Raw genomic sequence first — 21,175 nt, forward strand, 5'->3', positions numbered from 1 at the left:
ACTGGGAAGTGCAGCTAGATGGACCAGGGTAGACCAGGGGCATTTCTGAACCTCAGCAGTCTGAGCAACTCAGAGTCCACCTGTAGGGGTACCTGCAAGGTTTCTGAAAGGAGGGCACAACTGTGCTCATCCTGTGAACTAGCCAACACCAGAGAGCTAATCAGAGGGGCTGAGCAGAGTGGCTGTAGAGTTTCTTTGAATGCCTCCTCCCAGAGAGACATAACTGAAGACTGGAAAAGAAGCAAGAATTTCTCTCACTCCCGACCCTCTCATTCTAACCTCTTATATATCCCAAACCAAAGCCCTTTTGCCCATTTGCATGCTAGCAAATGTAAGAACTTTGGTTCCCCTTCTCTTGGCCAAGACCTGATGTTATCAGACTTTCTTTTCATGCAACTCGAATGTGCATGAAATACTATAATTTGGTTTGCATTTTTTCTGATTTTTAATGAGATGGAATGTTCTTTTATACATTAATTGACCATTCAGATTTTCTTCTTTTGCCACTTAATAGAGCATTCACAATTGAGGACACTGAGACACAGCAATGTTAAGTGCTTGCCCAAGCTTACACCAATAAATACATTGGAATTTGCATCCATGCCTGTTAGCTGCACTGTCTTTGGCCCTTGTAATAAACAGGGTGTGAGCTCAGCAGGCAGGTATGTATTGGTGCTGGACGCAGAAGCTTGAGAAAGAAATATTGCATGTAGTTTGAAGAGGTTATTGTTGGTTATTGTAGATCCAAGTTGGTCTTCTCTTATGGTACAAGGACCCAGAGCACAGGATATTCATCACCTCATTCCATATTCCCCAAGGTATATAGGCTATATTCCTAATGCCTTCCCTCTCCACCTGCCCAATCTGATCCACTGTTGCACTTCTTCATTGTAGTTCAGTTCAGCCAGTCTAGAATGTGCAGCATCCTTTGGACACATCTCCATCCTCATCGTCTTGTCTATGTGGTCCTCTTCTCTTTTCTACCTGTCCCAATCCTTCCCACCTGACTTACCATATTCCAAGTTCTCTGTGTGAAAATCCCAACCAGAAGTGACAGCACTGTCTTTAAAACTCTCAGTATGCACATAGCTCAGTTAGTACCCAACATTTTCAGCCATTTTGTTAGTTTCTCTTCCATATATTTATACCTCATCTCCCTAACCAGACTGAGCATTTGAGGTGAGTGACTTGTGTATTTATTTATATCTCTCCTTGAGAACACAAGGAGAGATAATGTAGTAAGCCTATGCAATTGATCAAGAGTAGGATGGCCGGGTCGTTGATGCGATTTGTGGGGCCTCTTCTTAGTATTGTTGCCCCAGGTCCCATGTGTATATAATCTCTAGTCAGCAAGATGGATGTGTATCTTTCATATTTGAATTTGAAAATTTTTGTCAATTGTGTAAGTATGAATTATCAGTTATTCATTGTACATTTTTAGCTGTTTAAAGAAGACATCAACAGAGGGAGTAGTGCAGAGAGTTAGACGTCTGGAATAGGTGGAGTGTGGTGTGCAGCTGTATGTGCCCTAGGTTCAGAACTGGATCAGGACCTTGAAGTTTGCTTTCTGATCTCAGATTTTGCATTTACTCACTTTCCACACAGCCCTCACACACTATCGGCCCCTTCTTCAAAGTCACTGCTTTAGTATCTATGCCTTCTATTCCCTTTGTGGATTACATGTGTAATTCAAATCATGATCCGTCTCAATAGAAAGGTTTAACTTTATTCCCCATTCTTAAGAGTTGGGTGCCTAATCCTTGAGCAGCTCTTTGTGAAGTGTTGAGCAATTGTCCCTGTAGCAAAGTTGTAGACACTGTTTTTGTTTTCATAATATGTTGTGTAAGTTGGTGTTAGATCTTGTGTCTTTCCAACCATTTCTTTCTTGACTCAATCAATATTTCTTGAGCTTGTTCAACATTTTGCACTGGCCCAGTTACTGTAGCCATCATAGATTTGATTGAGAGATGGCTCTGGCCCTTGAGTTGCACCTAGTCTAGGTGGCCACACTTTCTGTATACATGGGGGTTAAGAACCTCAGTGATAGATCATCTGTGTCCAAAAGGCCTGGCAGGCTCCAGGGGGTCCAGAGACTTAAAGAATTTCAAGGAAGGGAAGGATTGAGAGAGGCAGATAGGAAGGAAGGGGGCAGAGAATATTTCAGTGTTTCACTGGTTTCATGTTAGTATTATTTTGTATCATTGCAGAATCCAATAATCTGAGAGTTAGAAAATATCAGTGCAATATCTCTACTAATGGAAGAAATAGCAAAATGGGAAGAAGAATTTACTTTATGCTGAATAGTAGTTGAGAAAGTTCTATGCTGAAGTTTATTAGCTCAATACTTCTCTTTCTTCTCTATATTTAAATTAACTCCATCTATGAAACCATTACAATTACTTGGAAAATTGTTCTGGGGTTTTCATGCCTCCCATTTATCTGCTCATGAGTGGGCATGTGCATTCAGCCTGGAATTACTCTCTAGCTACCGAAAGCCAGTGCACTTTGCAGCAGTGGGATTTCCTGGCACCTACTCCAGCAGCTCACAATCAGAAGCTCCAGATTAGACATGTCATGGTGGTCCTTATTCAGGTGACATTGTGAACATAGGCATCTCTGACTTCTCACAGAAAGATGTGTTTAAGCTGGATTTGAGAAAAATATGTTGGCATTCTCAGGTAGGTAGGCATCCCGGTAGATGGTGAGGGTTGCTGCTGTTGCAGACAGGATGGAGTAGGAGATAGTGTCTGAAAAATACTTCCTACCTTCCATAGTGGAAAGACATTTGAGACATTAAAATCAAGCTGCTTTCTGTAACATTTCAAAGTCTGGTCCTTCTCGTGGTTATAATGATTATAATCACAGTTATGAAATTAAACAAGGCAAAGCTTCTTACAGATAGATGCCTAATTGGACTTCAGTTTGCTAACGTAAAATGTATGCAATGCAATATGAAGCTCCTTAAATGCTACTCATATAGGAGTGCTAATCCCAACTCTGTACCACTTACCATTATATAGAGCTTTAGTTTATGTATGTCACTTGATTTAAGCAGTATCCAGTTTTATAGGCCTCATTTTTCATTTAAGAATTGTTTCATGTGTAAACTCTATTACCTATTCCTACTTAATTATTTAGAAATAGATTCAATATTTATTTTGCAGTCCTTGTTGCCTATGTACATATGATATAGACATATCTATAATTATTGAACATTATAAAGGTCTAACTAATTATGAATAATTTTACTTTGCCATCAAGTTAATATCTTTACAAAGCCTCTGCTATGCATGTAGTTATGACTAGCCTCTGCTAGTCATAGTTGAAAAAATATTCCCAAACGTATCTATTCTTCATTGTTTTGCATCAGGTTTAAGGGTGTATCTCTCAGATCCTGTTTAACTGCTGTCTTACAGACAGTGGCACTGTGGTAACTGTGAAAGCAATGTGGGTGAGTGAGAATGATTAGTGCATCAGCTTAGAGACCCTGTTTGTGGGGGTCAGGTGCAATGTGCACATCTTTGCTAATTTTCCTTACCACCCCCTACTATTATCTGTTTTCTCATCTTCCTGAAAAATGGTATAAGTAGCATTCATCTCTCTGGCCTCAGGACTGGAATGAATCAATGAACACATCGAGAATGTCTTCATTCTCACTCCCAATTCCAAGAAGCCATGTTCTTTGGATCCCACAAGTTTTTTTCACTACTCCTGGCACACAATAAGGGCCTTGAGAATGAATTCTTTTCTCAATTCCCAGCTGTTTCTCCAGGCTATGCCTCTAAATTCTATCTATGCAAAACTTGGAATTATAACTGGGAGATTGTGAAGAATGATATTTCTGCCGTAAGGTATTGTATATAAAATGTAGGTGGCGATTTGCTAATAAGAAGTACTAGTGCTTTAAACTTAAGTTATCCCTAGTTAAGTTTCTTCTGGGGAAATGATAACTTTAGAAGAGGAGAAAGGTTTGTTTCATCTGATTAGAAAAAAATGTGTGTGGAAGTTCCAGCTGCTGGTTGCAGTGTAAGTGATGTGCTGGGCATCTTACCTTTAGTTTCCATGGGGAACAAAGAGCACAGCCTGGCAAAAGGTCCGTGGTGCTTGAGTTGGCAGGTGGGCAACCATCAGCTTGGTGGGTGCTTAGAGTCAGAGCAGCAGCTTGGTGTCTGACCAGGTCAAGGGACAGGCAAATCTTTGACCTCACTCCTAGACATTTGGGTCAGCTTCCTGGGCCTGCTGACCACGCCAGTGGGGATCCAGCCATGGGTTGGTAAAATGAGCCTAAAAGAGGGCCACTGTAACCCAGAATGCCAGATTGGCCCTGATGACTGGGGATTAAAGCCTCATGTCAAAGCTGGAACCCATGGCTGGAGCCACGGCTGCAGCTTCCATCTGCTCCTTGGCAGCCTCTCTGTGTCTCAGGAGGTGGGAGGCACTGGCACATTGTCCCGGAGGACTCTGAGCAGGAAGCTGCTTTTATGAGTGTACAGTGGCCATCCTGGGGCACCAAACAGAGCCCTGTGTTGGAATGAGGGGTCCTTAGGCAGTGTAGGGACTGGAGCCATGGGAAGAGCTGGCCTGAATCCAGCTGGGTCTCTGTCAGATGTCCCTGGAGGACTTGAGGTGTGGAGTTCAGTGGTGGCTTTTCCCCCCAATGTGGTGAGGCTGCATCTTCCTCAGCTGGCTGCTGAGTTCACGTGGGCACTGGGTTTTGTGTTTGTTTTGTTTTGCTATTTTAACAACATTCCCTTCCCTACTTGAGGGCTATGCAAGGCCTAGGTTTGATCTCAAGCGATGTCTCAATGGAGGGAAAGTGCCCAGTTTCATCCATGTTGGTATCAAAGATGGCTCCGCAGAGGAGACCACGTTTGAGCTGAATCCGTGACAGGTAGGAGCTTATCAAATGTGAGCCAGGGAGACAGGACAGCATTGAGGGGGCATAGGCCACTGCTTCACCAAGCGAGGAGCTTGGCGGGGTGGGCTCAGGGGGTTGGCATGGCTGAAAAGGACGGGGCATTATTTTCATCTGTTGAGTCTGGGCACACCCGCAGTGTTGGGTGAAGTCTGATCAGTGATCAGGGCCCAACACTGGCAAGTGGCCCAGTGGCCCAGCAGGTGTTCTGAGACTGTGAGGCAAGAAGGTTTTACTGGAAGGTGGGTTCATAGGTTGGGATTGTGGCTGCCTCAGGCCTAGGACGCCTGCCTGCAGGAGATAGGAACATAAACCAGGAGAAGGCAGGGTTCTTTTATGTGACCTGGATCCCGGGTAGTGGTTCTGGAACCTGCTTATCAGATGAGAAACTCTGACTTCTAAGTATCCAGGACCTGTGACTAGCTTGAGGGCTTTTGCCCAGGCAGGACTAGCAGGGCACCTGGCTGGCATTTGAGGGACTGACACAGCTTTGCCACTTGCTGTCACCAGCCTCACTTCCTCTGGGAATTGAGACAGGCCCAAACCAGGATGGAGAAGCATAGGAGCCCAGCATGGGTGCTGGTGAAGGCAGATGTAGGCGCTAGGAGGGGAGGCCTGATTGGCGATCCTAATTCTAAGCATCAACTCTCACTTTTTAGAAGTAAACAAATCTCCAGACACAATCATGCATCACTAAATGACAGGGAAGCATTCTAAGAAATGCATCCTTAGGTGATTTTATCATTATGTGAACACCATAAAGTGGGCTTACACAAACCTAGATGGTATAGCCTATTTATTACACACCTAGGTTATATGGTATAGCCTATTACACAGCTAGGTTATATGGTATAGCCTATTGCTCCCAAGCTGCAAACCTGCACAGCATGTTACTGTCCTGAAAACTATAGGCAGTTATAACACATGGTATTTTTGTATCTAAACATAGAAAAGATACGTAAAAATGTGGCATTGTAATCTATGGGACCACGTCATATATGTAGTCCCTTTTTGACCCAGTTATGGGGCACATGACTGAAGTTGAATCAGGATTTCTAAATATTTAATGACAATATAACTGACAATCAAATGTTTTACAAAGCTACAAAACCTTTGAGAAAATAGCATGCCGGCCTGTGTGCATGCCTTTGGGCAGTATTCTGTGGCATGGATTCAGTGAAATTTCAGCTCCAGTGGCAGTAAGAAGTGTTTTGTTTCCAGGCCAGTGATCTCTGCCCCATTTGCCAAGGTGTGCGCCTTCATGCAGAAAGCTGCTGGACGAGGCTGATTCAGGGCCTGCTGCCTAAGGACCTGGAGCCTTTTTGACGTTGCAGTTGGACATTTATCTTTGGTCCTGCTGTATTCCAGGGCCCTCCCTGGGGATATGACATAGGGCATGCTCTGGCCTTCTTTTAAATTCCCAAATGGAAATGATGCTTTTTACTCCCTCCCTGGTGTATGCCTAGGTGAGGAGTGGATGCCACGTTGTGCTGCTTCGTGAGGACAGACCTCACTATCTGACCCTCTTGCTCCTTGCTGACTATCCTGATCTCTACAGGGGATGGTGCTCCCCTCCTCTGGGGCAGGGTGTTCTGGATCTCCATCACATAATCCACACCACCTGGGCTTGAGGGCTTATGCTCTGAGTCCTTCTGGCCAAAGGGTTCTGACATGCAATAAACCATGTCTCTTGCAACTGAAGGTCTTGGCTTTTAAAACTCAGAATCCTGTTCTCATTCTGCTTGCTATGTATATATCCCCCTTGAGACAAAAATGCTACATACTGAATGGGGCAATTGGTAGGAGATAGAAGGAAATGAGACCCACAGCGATGACAGCAACAGCAAAGAACAACACTGGTTATCGTAGAAAATAAAAAAAAAAACACCTAATTGTGCCAACAGCAACAATAACAAAAATAACTCATCTCAAAAACAGGCCTTTATATTACTTCAAGATTGATTTTAACTTCTAAGGCTACATTGCAAACCAGGTCAGCGTTTTGTCTCAGGCTACTCTAAAGTTTTTCAAAGTTTCCTTTCTTTTAAAATTTTTTTTTGGCCAAGTACACATACACACACACTTAGCCCTCACTCCCAGGCAGGTTGACTGTGGTCTAGTGCCTCAGAAAGAGACATGGTCAAACTCAAATTGAGCTTTTGCTTCTCATAATAGCCAGTCCACTCAGTGGAGATTTCAGTTTTTAGCGTTTGCGTTGTATAGACAAAGGGGGCATCTGTGAGGGTTGCTCATGTTCTATACCTTAGAAGTGGTGTTTGTACCATGGACATGGGGCACACAACTCAACTGGGGTCTCCCTGCCCCTGGGAAAGCAGGAACTCAGCTTGATACGACCCATTTTCATGTCCCCCATTTCCATAGTCTTTCTAGTGGGTATCCCCACTTTCCTGTTTTGCTTCTGATGGCTGGGTGTGCATATGCTGTTCCCACTTTGCCCTGGGTCAACACGGATCAAAAATCACTCCATTGGTGGTAACCAGGAGATAAATCACCATGCCCTGTGTGGGTGACCATGGAGGGTTCCATTAGCCACGTACAGCTTTCCTGGGAATGGCTGGTATGCTTGATTTGGATGGCTCCAGAAGGCAGAGTTTGAGCCCATGGCTGGAAAGTACAGAGAGGCAAATGGAAGCTTGGTTTCTAACAGAGCATCATGATGCTGGATAATGGGCGGAATGACATGGAGGAGATTGGAATCACCATTGACTCGCAGTCAGGAGCCCTCAGTGGAAGAGGATCTTGTGCTCACAAGACAGACCTGCCCATGGCACGTTGTCTAACGCCTGTGAGTCTCAGTTTCTTGTTAGTACAAAGGGTCAGTAATTTGAGTAGGTGTATTTTAGCACTGCTGTAAAAGTTCGGTGAGGGAATATTCATAGAGTCCCTGGCCCACGGCTCTGCTTGGATGCCACTCTGTTTCTCCTCCTTCGTTCCTTTCCCCTTTCCTATTCCAGTGTCTTCGTAACTGGAAACACTGGGAGTGTTCCATGTGAGGCTGGGTGGTGACTTGACAGGGTTATAGACAAGGGATTCACCTACATGGTGAGGGGATGAGCAACAACTCAGCAGCAAGTTTTTATTTGTTTAATTTTTAAAGAGATGAAAAACGTTTCTTCAAAAAAAAAAGTTTATTGAGAAACCCAATATGCAGACCACGAATTAAACAGTGGCTCTGGCTGGACAGGAGAGGGAACGTCATAGCCCTATGGCCTGTCCTGTGCATTTGCACCTAAGACAACTCACTAAACACCCAGCGCGCCTGTGTCCACACTCTGAAAACCACTGGACTGGATCATTTTTTTAACATTCCTAAAACACTTAGGTGTCTTTGCAGAAAGTTTAGGGGAAGAAAAGTATGACCCTATAGGGCTGGGCACGCTGGCTCACTCCTGTAATCCCAGCACTTTGGGAGGTCGAGGCGGGCAGATCACCTGAGGTCAGGAGTTCGAGACTAGCCTAGCCAACATGGTGAAACCCCATCTCTATAAAAAATACATAAATTAGCCAGTCATGGTGGGCGGGTGCCCATAAGCCCAGCTACTCAGGAGGCTGAGGCAGGAGAATTGCTTGAACTCGGGGCACAGAGGTTGTAGTGAGCTGAGATTGTGCCACTGCACTCCAGCCTGGGCAACAGAGCAAGACTCCATTTCAAAAAAAAAAAATATATATATATATATGACCCTGTAGGATAAACATGACAGCAGGCATGATGCTGATTGTGGACTTGTGTTTCAGGTGTCTCCATGCGAGAGGTGTCGCTGTGAAGCCAACGGTGAGGTGCTGTGCACGGTGTCAGCGTGTCCCCAGACGGAGTGTGTGGACCCTGTGTACGAGCCTGATCAGTGTTGTCCCATCTGCAAAAACGGTATGTGAGATGCCCGTTGGTGATGGGGTGCACCTTCCACCCTGACACACAACCCATGTGCTGCTTCATGGTAGACGGGACACACATACGGATATGTGAGTTTCAACCTATGTATCTATACACATGCATACACACGTGTGTAATCTTTCGGCCACAATGGTTCTGTAGCAAGGCCTTCTCTCTCTTACTGGCATCGGCACCATGTTTTATGGATGTTAAGAAGTTCTTTGGGGAGAAATTCAATTTCCACCTTTGAGGAGAGTCACTTATTTTAATTTAACTTTGTTTGTTCTTACAAAGCTATTTCTATCTTTCCAAGACAAATTAAACACACTGGTTGGGCTCATTTACTTTTCATTACTAAGTGAATTAAACTTGGAACATAATTGAATATTTTTCATAAGCAAATTAGGCAGGAAGAGAGTCCCTTCCTATTCCCAGTGAGAGCCCCTGGTAGATCCGAAGCCTTGCCTGCTTTATGGAAAATGAAGTGGCAGGATGTCCTTGATCCTAATTTGTCAAGGGAGAGTGTTTCCTCATCCTGACAAACGATGATTACTCTGTACCTGAAGTACTGAGGGCATTACACTTTAAGATGGGTTTTGACAGAGTGCATTCCCAGGATGGCTGGGCCTGAGAATTATGGCTGGAGGGCAGTTTGACAAGAGGCTGAGCAGAGCTTGGGAAACAGCGGACGGAGGGGACACAGCCAGATTCTACAAGGATCTGAGTGGCCTTGCTGACAGGAGCCACTGGGCTTTCTGGATGTCACCTGGGCATGCTGTGGGGACCCCTGGTTGAGAGCATTCAGGGCTAACTTGTGACGCTGTTGGCTGTTCAAGTGGGTTGCTGGACCGAGGCTTGATAGCTGTGTGGCATGGGTTTGGTAAGTGGCAGGCATGTGTCAGAGGATGGTGACACAGGGGTGGTCATGGTACTCAGACAATTCCCAGAGTCCAATTCATCACAGTCAAAATTCTGTGGGCCGTGAGGTTCCATGGGTACCTTCGACCACGTACCTGTACATATCCAAATTTTACTACAACACATCGTAAAACTCTTGAGGTAAATAATTGGAAGAGGGAATGATGTTGCTGTTGAAGGATAGCCCTGAAAGAACAAGATGACTGTGTTAGGAATGTCATAATCATTGTAGCATAGTACATCCAGTCCTCCAAAGGCAAGTGGACAGTGTTAAAACAAAGATGTCACAGAGTGTACTTTATATGGGGTTGGCTGGTCTCTTGTGCATGTTAATTATGAAGAAATCCTGAGGTAGGATTCCATTTGGAACGAGTGGGCCTTTGAGCATGGAGAGTATGTGTGTGTGTGTTTTTTTTAATGATGTTGAGACACCAGCTGTGAGATGGAGGGAAATCAATACAGTTTACTCTGCTAGTATTAATTTCCACTAATTAACACTAATAAAGGGGGAAGAAGACTCAGATTGAGGAAGGAGAGGGAGATGGAGAGTCTGGCAGAGTCTCAGGGTGTGGCTTTCAGCACATGCACTGAGGAGCCCGAGTGAGCACCTCTGGTCTGCTGGGAGATCTGAGGGCTGGCGCTCAGGCCATGTGCCCTGCATCTCAGGGGTACTGGACAACAACTCTCACTGCGTCAGGGGGTTTAGTGAGTGGCTTAAATATGTGTTGTTCAAATATTTGGCATCTTAACTATCCAAGATATTCCATGTTTTTCCTGTAAATTTTGATTGTAAACTAAGTCTTGGCATTAGATAGCCAGGGAATCCTACCTTGGGTGTTACCAATAGGTGAGAAGACAGGATTTCAACCCCTGGATTGTTTTTTTCCAGCTTTTAGAGAAATTTCAAACCTACAGAAAAGTTGAAATAACTGTCCAGTGAAGAATTGTATACCTTTAGCTACACCTATTCCTAACACGTTGCCATATTTGCTTTGTCTCTTTTTTGGCCCTCTATCTTTGGTCCGCTCTTGCCCCATCTCTGTATATACATAATCCAACACCATCAATATATTTACTTATTTGTTCTTTCCCATAAGACACACAGCACAAACTCTATTGAGACTACCACCAACGTGAAACCTACTGAATAGCGTTCAAGATTTTTTTAGAGTTTTTCTTTTGCCCTTAGGATTTATCCTTCTTAGAGCATATAGTCAGAGAACTACATTGGACAGTTATTTGAATGAATACTTAAAAGTGTGCAGATATGTTAAATTTACAGAGATGTAATTTATTTCCGTGTTCAGTTTTTTCATGTAAGATATAATTATATGTTTGAGTAAAAAAAATAGAAAAAGTAAACACTTTATAAATATTATATACTCAGAGATTCACAGTTTGTTTTCATATTGCATTGATGGTTTTGTGAGATGGTTGTTGTCCTGATGGTAAACTTCTAAATGTTGACCCTTTACCTCTATATTTTGAGAGGCAGTATGGGATGGAATAAGGCAAGATTTTGTTGTGGCCCACTAGAGATTTTTAGAAGGGAGATGAATATGTTTTTTAAAGCTAGATTTATATTACAGAAAGACTTCTATTATAAGGCTTGATCCAGTTATATCAAAACATCAACAACTTATTTTGGGGAGTTTAACTGGAAATAAATTTAAATGTGTCTAATCACGCACATACAATTACATTTCTTTTATTCACTAGATAGAGCTTGGCTTTCAGCTGTCTCTAGTTATAGGGTATTCTGACCTTGACAGAGAAAACGGGGTTTGAAATTCTTAGTAAAAGAGAACTGCTTGAAAAATGAAAACAGCTTCTATGAAAAACAAATGCTCTATAATAGTTGACTGAGATTAATGAATAATTTACAGTAGTCCAACCCTGCCTCCCCGCATAAACAATGTTCTTGTAAAAAGATTATATGTTTGATGCATCACAGATTAAGGGACATCAGAAATGAATGCTTTATATGAAATTAAAAGCTTGAATAGACTTATCTTGGATGAAATATGAAGGTTTTAACTCTTGATCTCCGTAGACTGGCCTTTACTCCTCACTCTGGCGTGTCTTGACCTGTAGCATTAAATAGCTCTTTCTCTGACAGAAGGAAAATTACAGTTCAGTTGCCAGCTGCCAAAGTCACTTGCATCAAAGGAGCAGAAGATGGAAACCAAGAATGTCTTGAATATAAATAAATGATCACAAATCACATGTACTTTAATATATTCACTTTGTTGACTTGTGCAGATCAATCTCCCAGTGTTTTTCTTTTGATAAAATGGATGTTGCATGGCATTATTTGTTTTTAAATTCCCCCTACCCCACAATGATACAAACAGTGAGTATTATTTGACTTCCAAGAATTCAGCTTTTCTCTGGCGATAGGTGCACAGCACCGATTCCGATCAAACCCCTTAGTTTTAGACATGCTTGTCTGCATCAAGTAGGCACTAGGCTCCCATTAGCGATCAGAAGACCTCCATTCTGCAGGTATACATGTTGTCTTACTTTATGGATCCAAAGAAGAAAAATGATAAAAGTAAGACATTGGTATTGAAATATGAGGACTTTGTCAGAATTAGCTGTGTTTCTCAAAGGTGGAATATAGTATCCAGGGGAGGATATGACTTATGCCAAAAGCACAAAGCCACTGGATATAAAGGTTGTATATCTCCCTGAAGTATTACTGCCACCTGATGATTATTATTTGCAGCTTTATTTTCACACGAAAAGTAAATGTCTATTTTTTTGGAGGAAAGTGAAAAACTTTTATGACACTTTAAAGATAAACACTGAGACGTCAAATTATTAAACATAATTTCATGGGAAAATATGTAAGAAGCACCGACTGAGAATTAGGCAAAGTTTTGTTTGTTTTCCTGTGTATTTCATAGAGTAGGATAAGATGGTAGTAAATTTCATGCAGTGAGTTACACAAAACGGAATGGGGGGTGTGTGTGTGTGTGTGTATGTGTGTGGTCATATCAAGATCCTCTCACAAAGAAAAGCCTGCTCCTATATGGTCTCACCATTGAATCCTTCTAACGTTTTTACCAAAGAAATAATACAAATTTTATGGAAACGCTCTGTGATTATTTACAGATTACATGATTGTGCCCATAAAAAATAAAGGAATTTACAAATATCAAAATGAAGAGTTGATTTTAACAAGGATGTTTAGCAAGATCAGTGTTTGAAAAATCAGCTGTATTTCTATATACCGGAAACAAATAGAAGCGAATTAAAAACTAGAGTTTCAAATAACATCATACAAATCAAATACTTGGAAGTAAATCTAACAAAATTGTGAAAAGTCTCCATACTTAAAAAACATGAATCTTTATTGAGAGAAATTAAAGAACCTAAGTAAAAGGAGAGATATATCATGTTCATGATTGAAAGACTCAATAACATAAAGATGTGAGTCTGCTTCAAAGTAATCTATTGATTCAGTACAAAATTCTAGCCAAAAATCCGATGGTTTTCTTCAGCAATTATCAAACTGTTTCTAAAATCCAAATGATATACAAAAGCCAAAGGCTGGCCTGAGAGATATCCAAGAGGAACAACAAAGCTGAAAAATGTACAAATGTTAAGACTTACTCAAAGAGACAGTAATTAGCCCATTGTGGTTTGGTCCCAAAGAAAGACTGACAAATGGAACAGAATAGAGTCAGAAAAGGCCTGTGCATGTAAGACCACCAGCTGTGTGACTAAGCTGACATCACAGGACAGTGGGAAAGGAGTAATCTTTCCAGTGAATGGTGCTAGACCAACTGAATAGCAGTATGGAGATAAAAGAGATCATGATTGCTACCTCACATTCGACAAAAAATCATTTCCAAACAGATTGCAGATTTAAATATGAAGGCTAAAACAATAATGCTTTTAGAGGAAAACGTAGAACAGTTTGTCACTGAGTATGCAAAGATTAAAAGAACACTAAAAGCACTAAACATAAGGAAATAATTTACAAATTGAACTTTTTAAAATTCAGAATCTTTGTTCACCAAACAATATTAAACAAGCACAATATAGCTCACATGTTTTGAGAAAGTATTTGCAGTATGTATAATTAACTAATATCTATTTAAATAATTCCAACACATCCAAATAAAGCAGAGAGACACAAAAGAGAGAAAAGTATAAGGAGAGATTCCCAACTTTCTTTGTATATCAATACCATTTTCCCAATCCCTCTGATCAGCAAGATGAGTTTTCTTACTGGGTTTTAAGTAATGGGCTGCCTTTGTTATTTCTGTAACATTGCGTTTCCATGACAGGTCCTGTTCTTGCTGCATATATGAGAGAAAAAATAAAAAATAGAAAAAAAGAATTTCCTGTTCTGCTGGAATTAAATTAGTGTTAACCTGACATAGATTGTGATCACTTAAGATGCATTTTGTTGTTCCTAGAACAATCACTAAGAAAATCAATAAAGGCATTAAACATGACACAAGAAAGAATTGTATATCTAATTTTAAAAGGCAGTCAAGGAGAAACAGGAACAACTGTCAGGAAACTGATAGAAGACAAGTAAAATTATATACATATATGTACGTAATAACAGAGCCCCAAAATACATGAAGTAAAAATTGATAGAATTCAAAGGAGAAATATAAACTTAAGTAATTGTAGTTGCAAATTCTGATAAACCATTCAATAATTCATAGAAAATATAGACAGAAAATGAACAATAATGTAGAAGACTTGAATGATACTATATAGTGAACTTGATCTGACATATATGTACAATATACCACCCATCCACTGAAGAATACTCATTTTTGCCAAGTGCAGGTGGACACTCTACAGTTGATCATACGCTAAGACATAAAACAAGTCTCAATACATTTAAAGGACTTCATCATATAAAGTTTCTTTTTTGAACACCACAGAATTTGAAAGGATTAAATTAGAATCAACAACAGAAGGAAATCTGGGAAATTGGAGATTATTTGGAAATTAGACAGCACATTTTAAATAACCCAAGGGCCAATGAAGAAATTTCAGAGATTTTAGAAAATACTTTGAACTGATTTAATAATGAAAACAGAATGCACTATAAATTATTGGATGATGCTAAGGCAGTATTTAGAAGGAAATGTATAGATATGAAGACCTATCTCAGAAAAGAAGAAAGGTCTCAAATCAGCAATATAACCCTCTACTTTAAGGAACTAATAACTGATCAGCAAATTTTACTAAAAGCATGCAGAAGAAACTCAAAAATATAAGCATAAATCAATTAAACAGAAAATAGTAAAGCTTAGGAAAAAAGTAAATAAAACCAGGTTCGTTTTTGAAAGCTGGTTCTTAACAGTATTGATAAAATTGACGAAACTTTCACTAAACTAACCAAGAAAAAATTAGAGAAGACACAAGTCAGGAATGAAAGAGGGGCATCACTACTAACCCTACAAAAATGAAAATGATTACAAGGCAATACTATGAACTACTCTTTGCCAACAAATTAAAATAGTTGAAAGAAATGGACAGATTCCTAGGAAAACGCAAATTACCAAAACTGACTCAGTTCATTTCTGAATTGCCCTAAAACAAATAAAATACAAATTAATAATTAAAAGCTTCCCACAAATAAAAGCCCAAGCCTACATACCTTTACTGGTGAATTCTTTCAAATATTCAAAGAAAGAAATAATACCAATCTTTTACAAACTTAACCAGGAAATAGAAGCAAAGGAAACACTTTCCTGTTTAGTTTCTGCATTTGTTGTGACCACAACACTGAACATAGACAAAAACACCACACAAAAGAGAAAGCTAGAGACAAATTTATTTCATGAACATAAATGGAAATCTCCTTAACCAAATGAGTTAATATCAGCAATCTGAATCCAGCACCATATAAAGAATTATACACTTTAACCAAATGCAGTTGATTTCAGTTGTGCAAGGTTTGGTTTACTGTCTGAAAAATCAATTAACATAATACATTAATAATGCAAATGATAACAAAAACCTCATATGATCTCAATAGATGCAGAGGAGGTATCTGAAAAATCCAACACTAATTCATGATTGAAGCTCTCAACAAACTAGGCATAAACGGGAACTTTCTCAATCTGATAAAGAGCAACTATGAATAACTCACAGCTAACAACTATTATGAATACTCTCTCAGTACTCCTAAAATCTAGGAGAAGATAAGGATATCCATATTGACCACTTTCATCCATCAATGTAGTGGAGGTCCTATATACAGAGAGAAAGAGAAGACAGGAGAAAAAAGAGGAAGGAAAAGGAAATTAAGAAGTAAAACTGCCTTTATTAGAAGAAGTTATGCTCCTGTATGTGAAAATACCAAGAATTACACATACACGTGCACACACACACACACGCACACACACACACATATACATGCATACACACATGCACATGCACATACACACAACTATGGGGGCTAATAAAGATTAATACCAGATATATATACAAAAATACACATTTTTGTAGTATACAATGGATAATACAAATGAAATTAAGAAAATAATTTCATTTAGAATAGCTTCAAAAAGAACACTTAGAAACACGTCACAATCCAAGATTTGTACACTAAAAGCTGCAAAATATTGCTGAAAGAAATCAAAGGACATATAAATAAATGGAGAGACATTTCATGAGTAGAAGACTCAATGTTGTCAAGATGATAGTTCTTCCCAAATTAAAATATAAATTCAGTACAATTCCCACACAAACCCCAGCATACATTTTTTTGTAGAAATTGACAGTCTGCAGTCTGATCCTAAAATTCATGTAGAATGTAAAGGATAGCCAAAAGAAAATTTTAAAAGAACAAAGTTGGAAAATTTTTACTATCCCACTTTGTAACTTTTTAGAAAATCACAATAATCAAGATACCATAGTATTGGTGCAAAGATAGATGATGGAAAAGAATTGACAGTCCCAAAAGAAATCCAGTATGCAAATCTTCACATATTTATTTTCAACCAATGTTGTAAGATATCTCAATGGGGAAAGAATAACTTTTTCAACAAATGGTGCAGGGACAATTATATATTCACATGCAAAATAAAACTTAGACCCTTATTTTATACCATATACACATTAACTCAAAATGAACCATAGACCTAAATGTGAGAGTTTAAACTATGTAACTTTTAGATTAAAAAGATAGGAGAACATCTTTATGACTATAGGTTGTGTGAATATTTCTTAAAATTAATGTCAAAATCATAATCCACAAAAGAAAAAACTAATAAATTGAATGTCATCAAAATGAAAAACTTTTGCATCTCAAAACACACAACAAATAAAATGAAAATACAAGCCACAAACTTTGAGAAAACATTTGTAAATCATGTATCTGATAAAAGATTTGTATCGAGGATATATAAACAACTCACACAACTTGAAAAGAAGACAACCTATTTAACAACAGGCAAAAGATTGAACAGACAATTCAGCAAAAGAGACAAACAAATGACAAATAACCAATTAAGATGATGCTCAACCTCAGCCTGGCTGTGTCCTTACCCAGATCTCATCTTGAATTGTATTTCCTGTAATGCCCACATGTTGTGGGAGGGAAATGGTGGAGGTGATTGAATCATGGGGGTTAATGCTGTTCTTTTGATCTGGTGGTTTTATAAGGGGCTTTCTCCCCGCTTCACTCTGCACTTTTCCTTGCTGCCTTCATGTGAAGAAAGACATGTTTGTTTCCCCTTAACCTTGATTGTAAGTTTCCTGAGACCTTACAATCACGCAGAACTGAGTCAATTAAACCTCTTTCCTTTACAAATAATCCAGTCTTAGGTTATTTAGCAGCATGAGAACAGTCTAATGCAATACTACTATACCCCATTAGAATGTTTGTAATAAAAAGGACAGAAAGTACCAGATGTTGGCAAAGATGTGGAGAAAAGGGAAAAATATTGTTGGCAGAAATGTCAACTGGTGCACCTACTTTGGGAAACAGTTTGGCAGTTGCTTAAAAAGTTAAAGAAAACTTACCATACATCCCAGTTATTCCTTCCTAGGATTATATCCCAGCAAATTGAGAACATATTTCCACACAAAAATATGTATGCAAATGTTCCTAGCAGATTATTATTATTCCTAGAATTATTATTAATGGCCAAAGAGTGGAAATAATGCAAATGTTCATTAACCAGTGAATGGATAAACAAATGTAGTATATTCATAGTATATTCATGTACTGAATACTATTTATCAGTAAAAAGGAATGAACTAATGATACATACAACATGGATGAACCTCAAATACGGAAGCTGTTGCAAAAGATTACATATTTTATGCTTCTATTTCTTTGAAATATTTTGTGAAGGCAAATTTACATAGGAAGAAAATTGATCAGTGGTAGCCCAGAGCTATAATCAGAGTGGGAATTAGTTGCAAATCATCGTGAGGGAATTTATTGAGGTGATGGTATGCTTATTAATTGAGTTGTCAGGTGGATACACAATTAATTAAATTTACTAAATATCATTAAATTATACACTTACACTGGGTGAGTCTTCTGGTATGTGAAATATTCCTGAATAAACCTAAAATTATTGACCCTCTTAACAAAGATAGGCAAAATGAAATTTTTGTAATTTCCTTCGACTCACTCCCAAGGCTAATCTTGGCACACAACCTTTATCTTTCCTCAGAGACTGACTTTTCTAATTCTGGTCTGATGTCTTTAATAGCTTTATGAAATCGTCCTTCTTAAGCCTACTGAAGCTGAGACCCTTATAAGTATATATTATTTGCCAGTGTTAAAATAGAAACTTCAGACAAATTAAACTCGAGTTTATTTGAGCAAAGGATTCATGAGTCAGGCAACATTAAGAAGCAGAAGAGGTTCAGAAAGTTCCACCCAGCAGCGTGAGCAGTGAGCTTCTATAGGCTGAACATAGAAGCAAAGTGGAGAAGTCACCATATTTGGGTGTGGTGTGATGAGGCATTTCCCTTATTTGGGCATAGTCTGATCAGTTGGCTGCCTGTAATTGCTTGAAGCTCAGCTGATTCTGATTGGCTGAAGCCAGCAATTGTTATAAAAATATACTCCTAAATTATGTTTTGATTTGTTAGGTAGAAAGTCAAAGTAAGGAGGCTGCTTCAAGCTAATAGCCGCCTTCTTATTTAATACCTGTAAGAGGTAAGAAGTTGTAAAGAAAAACGGGCAAAGAAACACAAGTCTATAGCCGGTTGTAGATTTTTTGTACTCTTGGTTCCTTGTGTGTAATGTGGAAGTCCAACTCCCCACACTTCCTTTTCTCCTGTTACTATTTTCTTGCCATGGAGATACCCTCTTTCTCCTTCAAGCAGTGCTCTTCTCCATGTCATTCTAGGCTCTTCCTCTTTATGGATTCAGCTTCCCAGAAGATGGTGCTGAACACTGAAAATGCAGGGAGAATGAAAGCCAGTGCCTGCCTCCTGCTCTCCTGCAGGCACTGCATACTGCTAAAACTGCAGAGCCCGCGACGCAACACTCAACGTGCTTTTTAGGACCTGTGATTGCCAAAGTATTGTGTGTAGCAGAACCACTTCGAAGGCTTGATGAAACACACTTTGGGGACCCATGCCTAGAGTGCCTGGTCCAGAGGTCTGGGCTGGGGCCTGAGAATTTGCATTTTAACAAACCCTGTGTGCTTCTGTTGCTGCTGGTCTTCTGTTGCTGTGTGCTTCTGCTGCTGCTGTGAGAGCCACTGCTTTCGGGCACTCGTTTGTTCCTATTATTCTTGGATATTTCCTGCCAGTCAAATTTACTGAGAGAACACAGTGCTTATAAGGCTTTAAACATGAAATGAGATAAATTTGAGACTTCGAATGGATTTCAAATGCCTTAATTAATTTATGTTTGGTGTATTCTACAGATTGTAGGGTTTATGGAAATATATTAACATGCAATAATACTTTAAAATTGGAAAATATCAGGGCAGAGAAAACATGACTGTTGAATGGCAAATTAAGTCGGAAAGGTTTTATACAGAAATACACTCTCTATCGTCATATACAGCTAGTTAGTACAGGTTGGCATAAAATTAGATTATAGGCTTGCTAGCAGCCAAAGCAAAAAAGAGAACCATAGGAAACATTAGCTACAGTATTTATCAGAAACACACAATTCTGTTTTTCTTGGTACTGAAGCCTGGAGGAAATGACTCGCTGGTGAATTGTTTCTGTACAAATAAATACACAAATACATTTTAAAATATTTAAAAGCTTCATTCAGTTCCTCCTGTTGGCATTTCCCAACAAAAGTCAAGAACTCTACTCCAAAGTGCTAATGTACTTATTTTACACATGTCTTCTGTTTTACTTGCATTTTGATTTTGTGGGAATATTGATTCAGATGACAACCCGTTAATCTGCAAAAAACCCAACGGGTATGAATTATTTATTCTTATTAGAGAAGAACCTCAGTATCCCAGCCTCTGTAATAAGTATTTTCACGCTCTTCTTCATCACTTCCTTAACTAATACTAACTATGTGTTTGCTGTTGCTATTTCAGGCTTTAGTGCTCAGTATCAGCAGAAAAGAGTTCAGATGGTTCTCCGATATTTTCATTTCTGACAAACTAGATAAGGAGGATGAATAGATAACATTTGATCTCTTACATATAGGAATTTAATTTGTTTTTATCTCTTCCTGAGATCTTTGAATTAGCATCTCTTCTTTGTAAATCTGAGAACAATTTATAATGGTCCCTTTGCTTGCAAGCACTGGGACAGAATCGTATTTTTAAGATAAATAAATAAAGTTACAGACAGACTGCCCCAAAGTGTTGCTACCAGTTTATTAGGCTGAAGTACTTTTCAGAATTAAGTGCACTTCTAAACTGATGGTCAGAAAGTGTGTGCTGGTGGTTTTATTTGTATGCTTCCTCAAGACAAACTGCCTTTGGGAATGGATTTCAGATAAAGCCAGGGACTCAGATCAAAAACTGGTGTCCACTAGGCCTGGCCATTACCAGTTACACTGTGCCCCTTGAACTTGTTGAGGACCAGCCCTGAAGTCACTTCCCTATCTCTGCCTCTCTTTAACTGTCACTGAGTCTGTATAAATGTGTGTCCAGAGATCCTTGTGGGAACTTTCTCTGGCTTGCTTCCTAATGGAGATTGATTTCACTCATGGCTATTCTCAGAAGCCACAGTCCTAATCCCATTGTATTCTTATGCCATTGATGCTGAGTGTAGGAATTGTGTAGACACCATGTGTTGTTGGACCCTTTGTTTTTCAGCTTGTTGGAGAAAAGTGTGTTCTGTGTATGTGCATGCATATTTATATATATTGTAGCATATATATGTTACTCTTATAAAACACTGAGGCACTTATTGTTTATTTCACTGCATGTATAAAGATGAGTCAAGCTATGATGCCTGCCTTTAATGATCTCACAGTCTAGAGGTGAGGTAGCCTTGTAAATAACTTGTGTTTTCTGTTT

At 39.5% G+C, this 21,175-nt stretch overlaps 1 protein-coding gene across 1 annotated transcript in view; it reads left to right on the forward strand.

Moving 5' to 3' along the window:
- VWC2 (von Willebrand factor C domain containing 2) overlaps positions 1–21,175 on the forward strand; it is a 158,892-nt gene that overhangs the window by 20,463 nt on the left and 117,254 nt on the right. The window contains exon 3 of the mRNA XM_050785562.1: positions 8,672–8,801. Within this exon, the coding sequence (XP_050641519.1) occupies positions 8,672–8,801 (130 nt within the window). The remainder of the gene's footprint in view (positions 1–8,671; positions 8,802–21,175) is intronic.

This window comes from Macaca thibetana, chromosome 3 (genome assembly GCF_024542745.1).
Source record: "Macaca thibetana thibetana isolate TM-01 chromosome 3, ASM2454274v1, whole genome shotgun sequence".
In the NCBI taxonomy this organism is placed as follows: Eukaryota; Metazoa; Chordata; class Mammalia; order Primates; family Cercopithecidae; genus Macaca; species Macaca thibetana.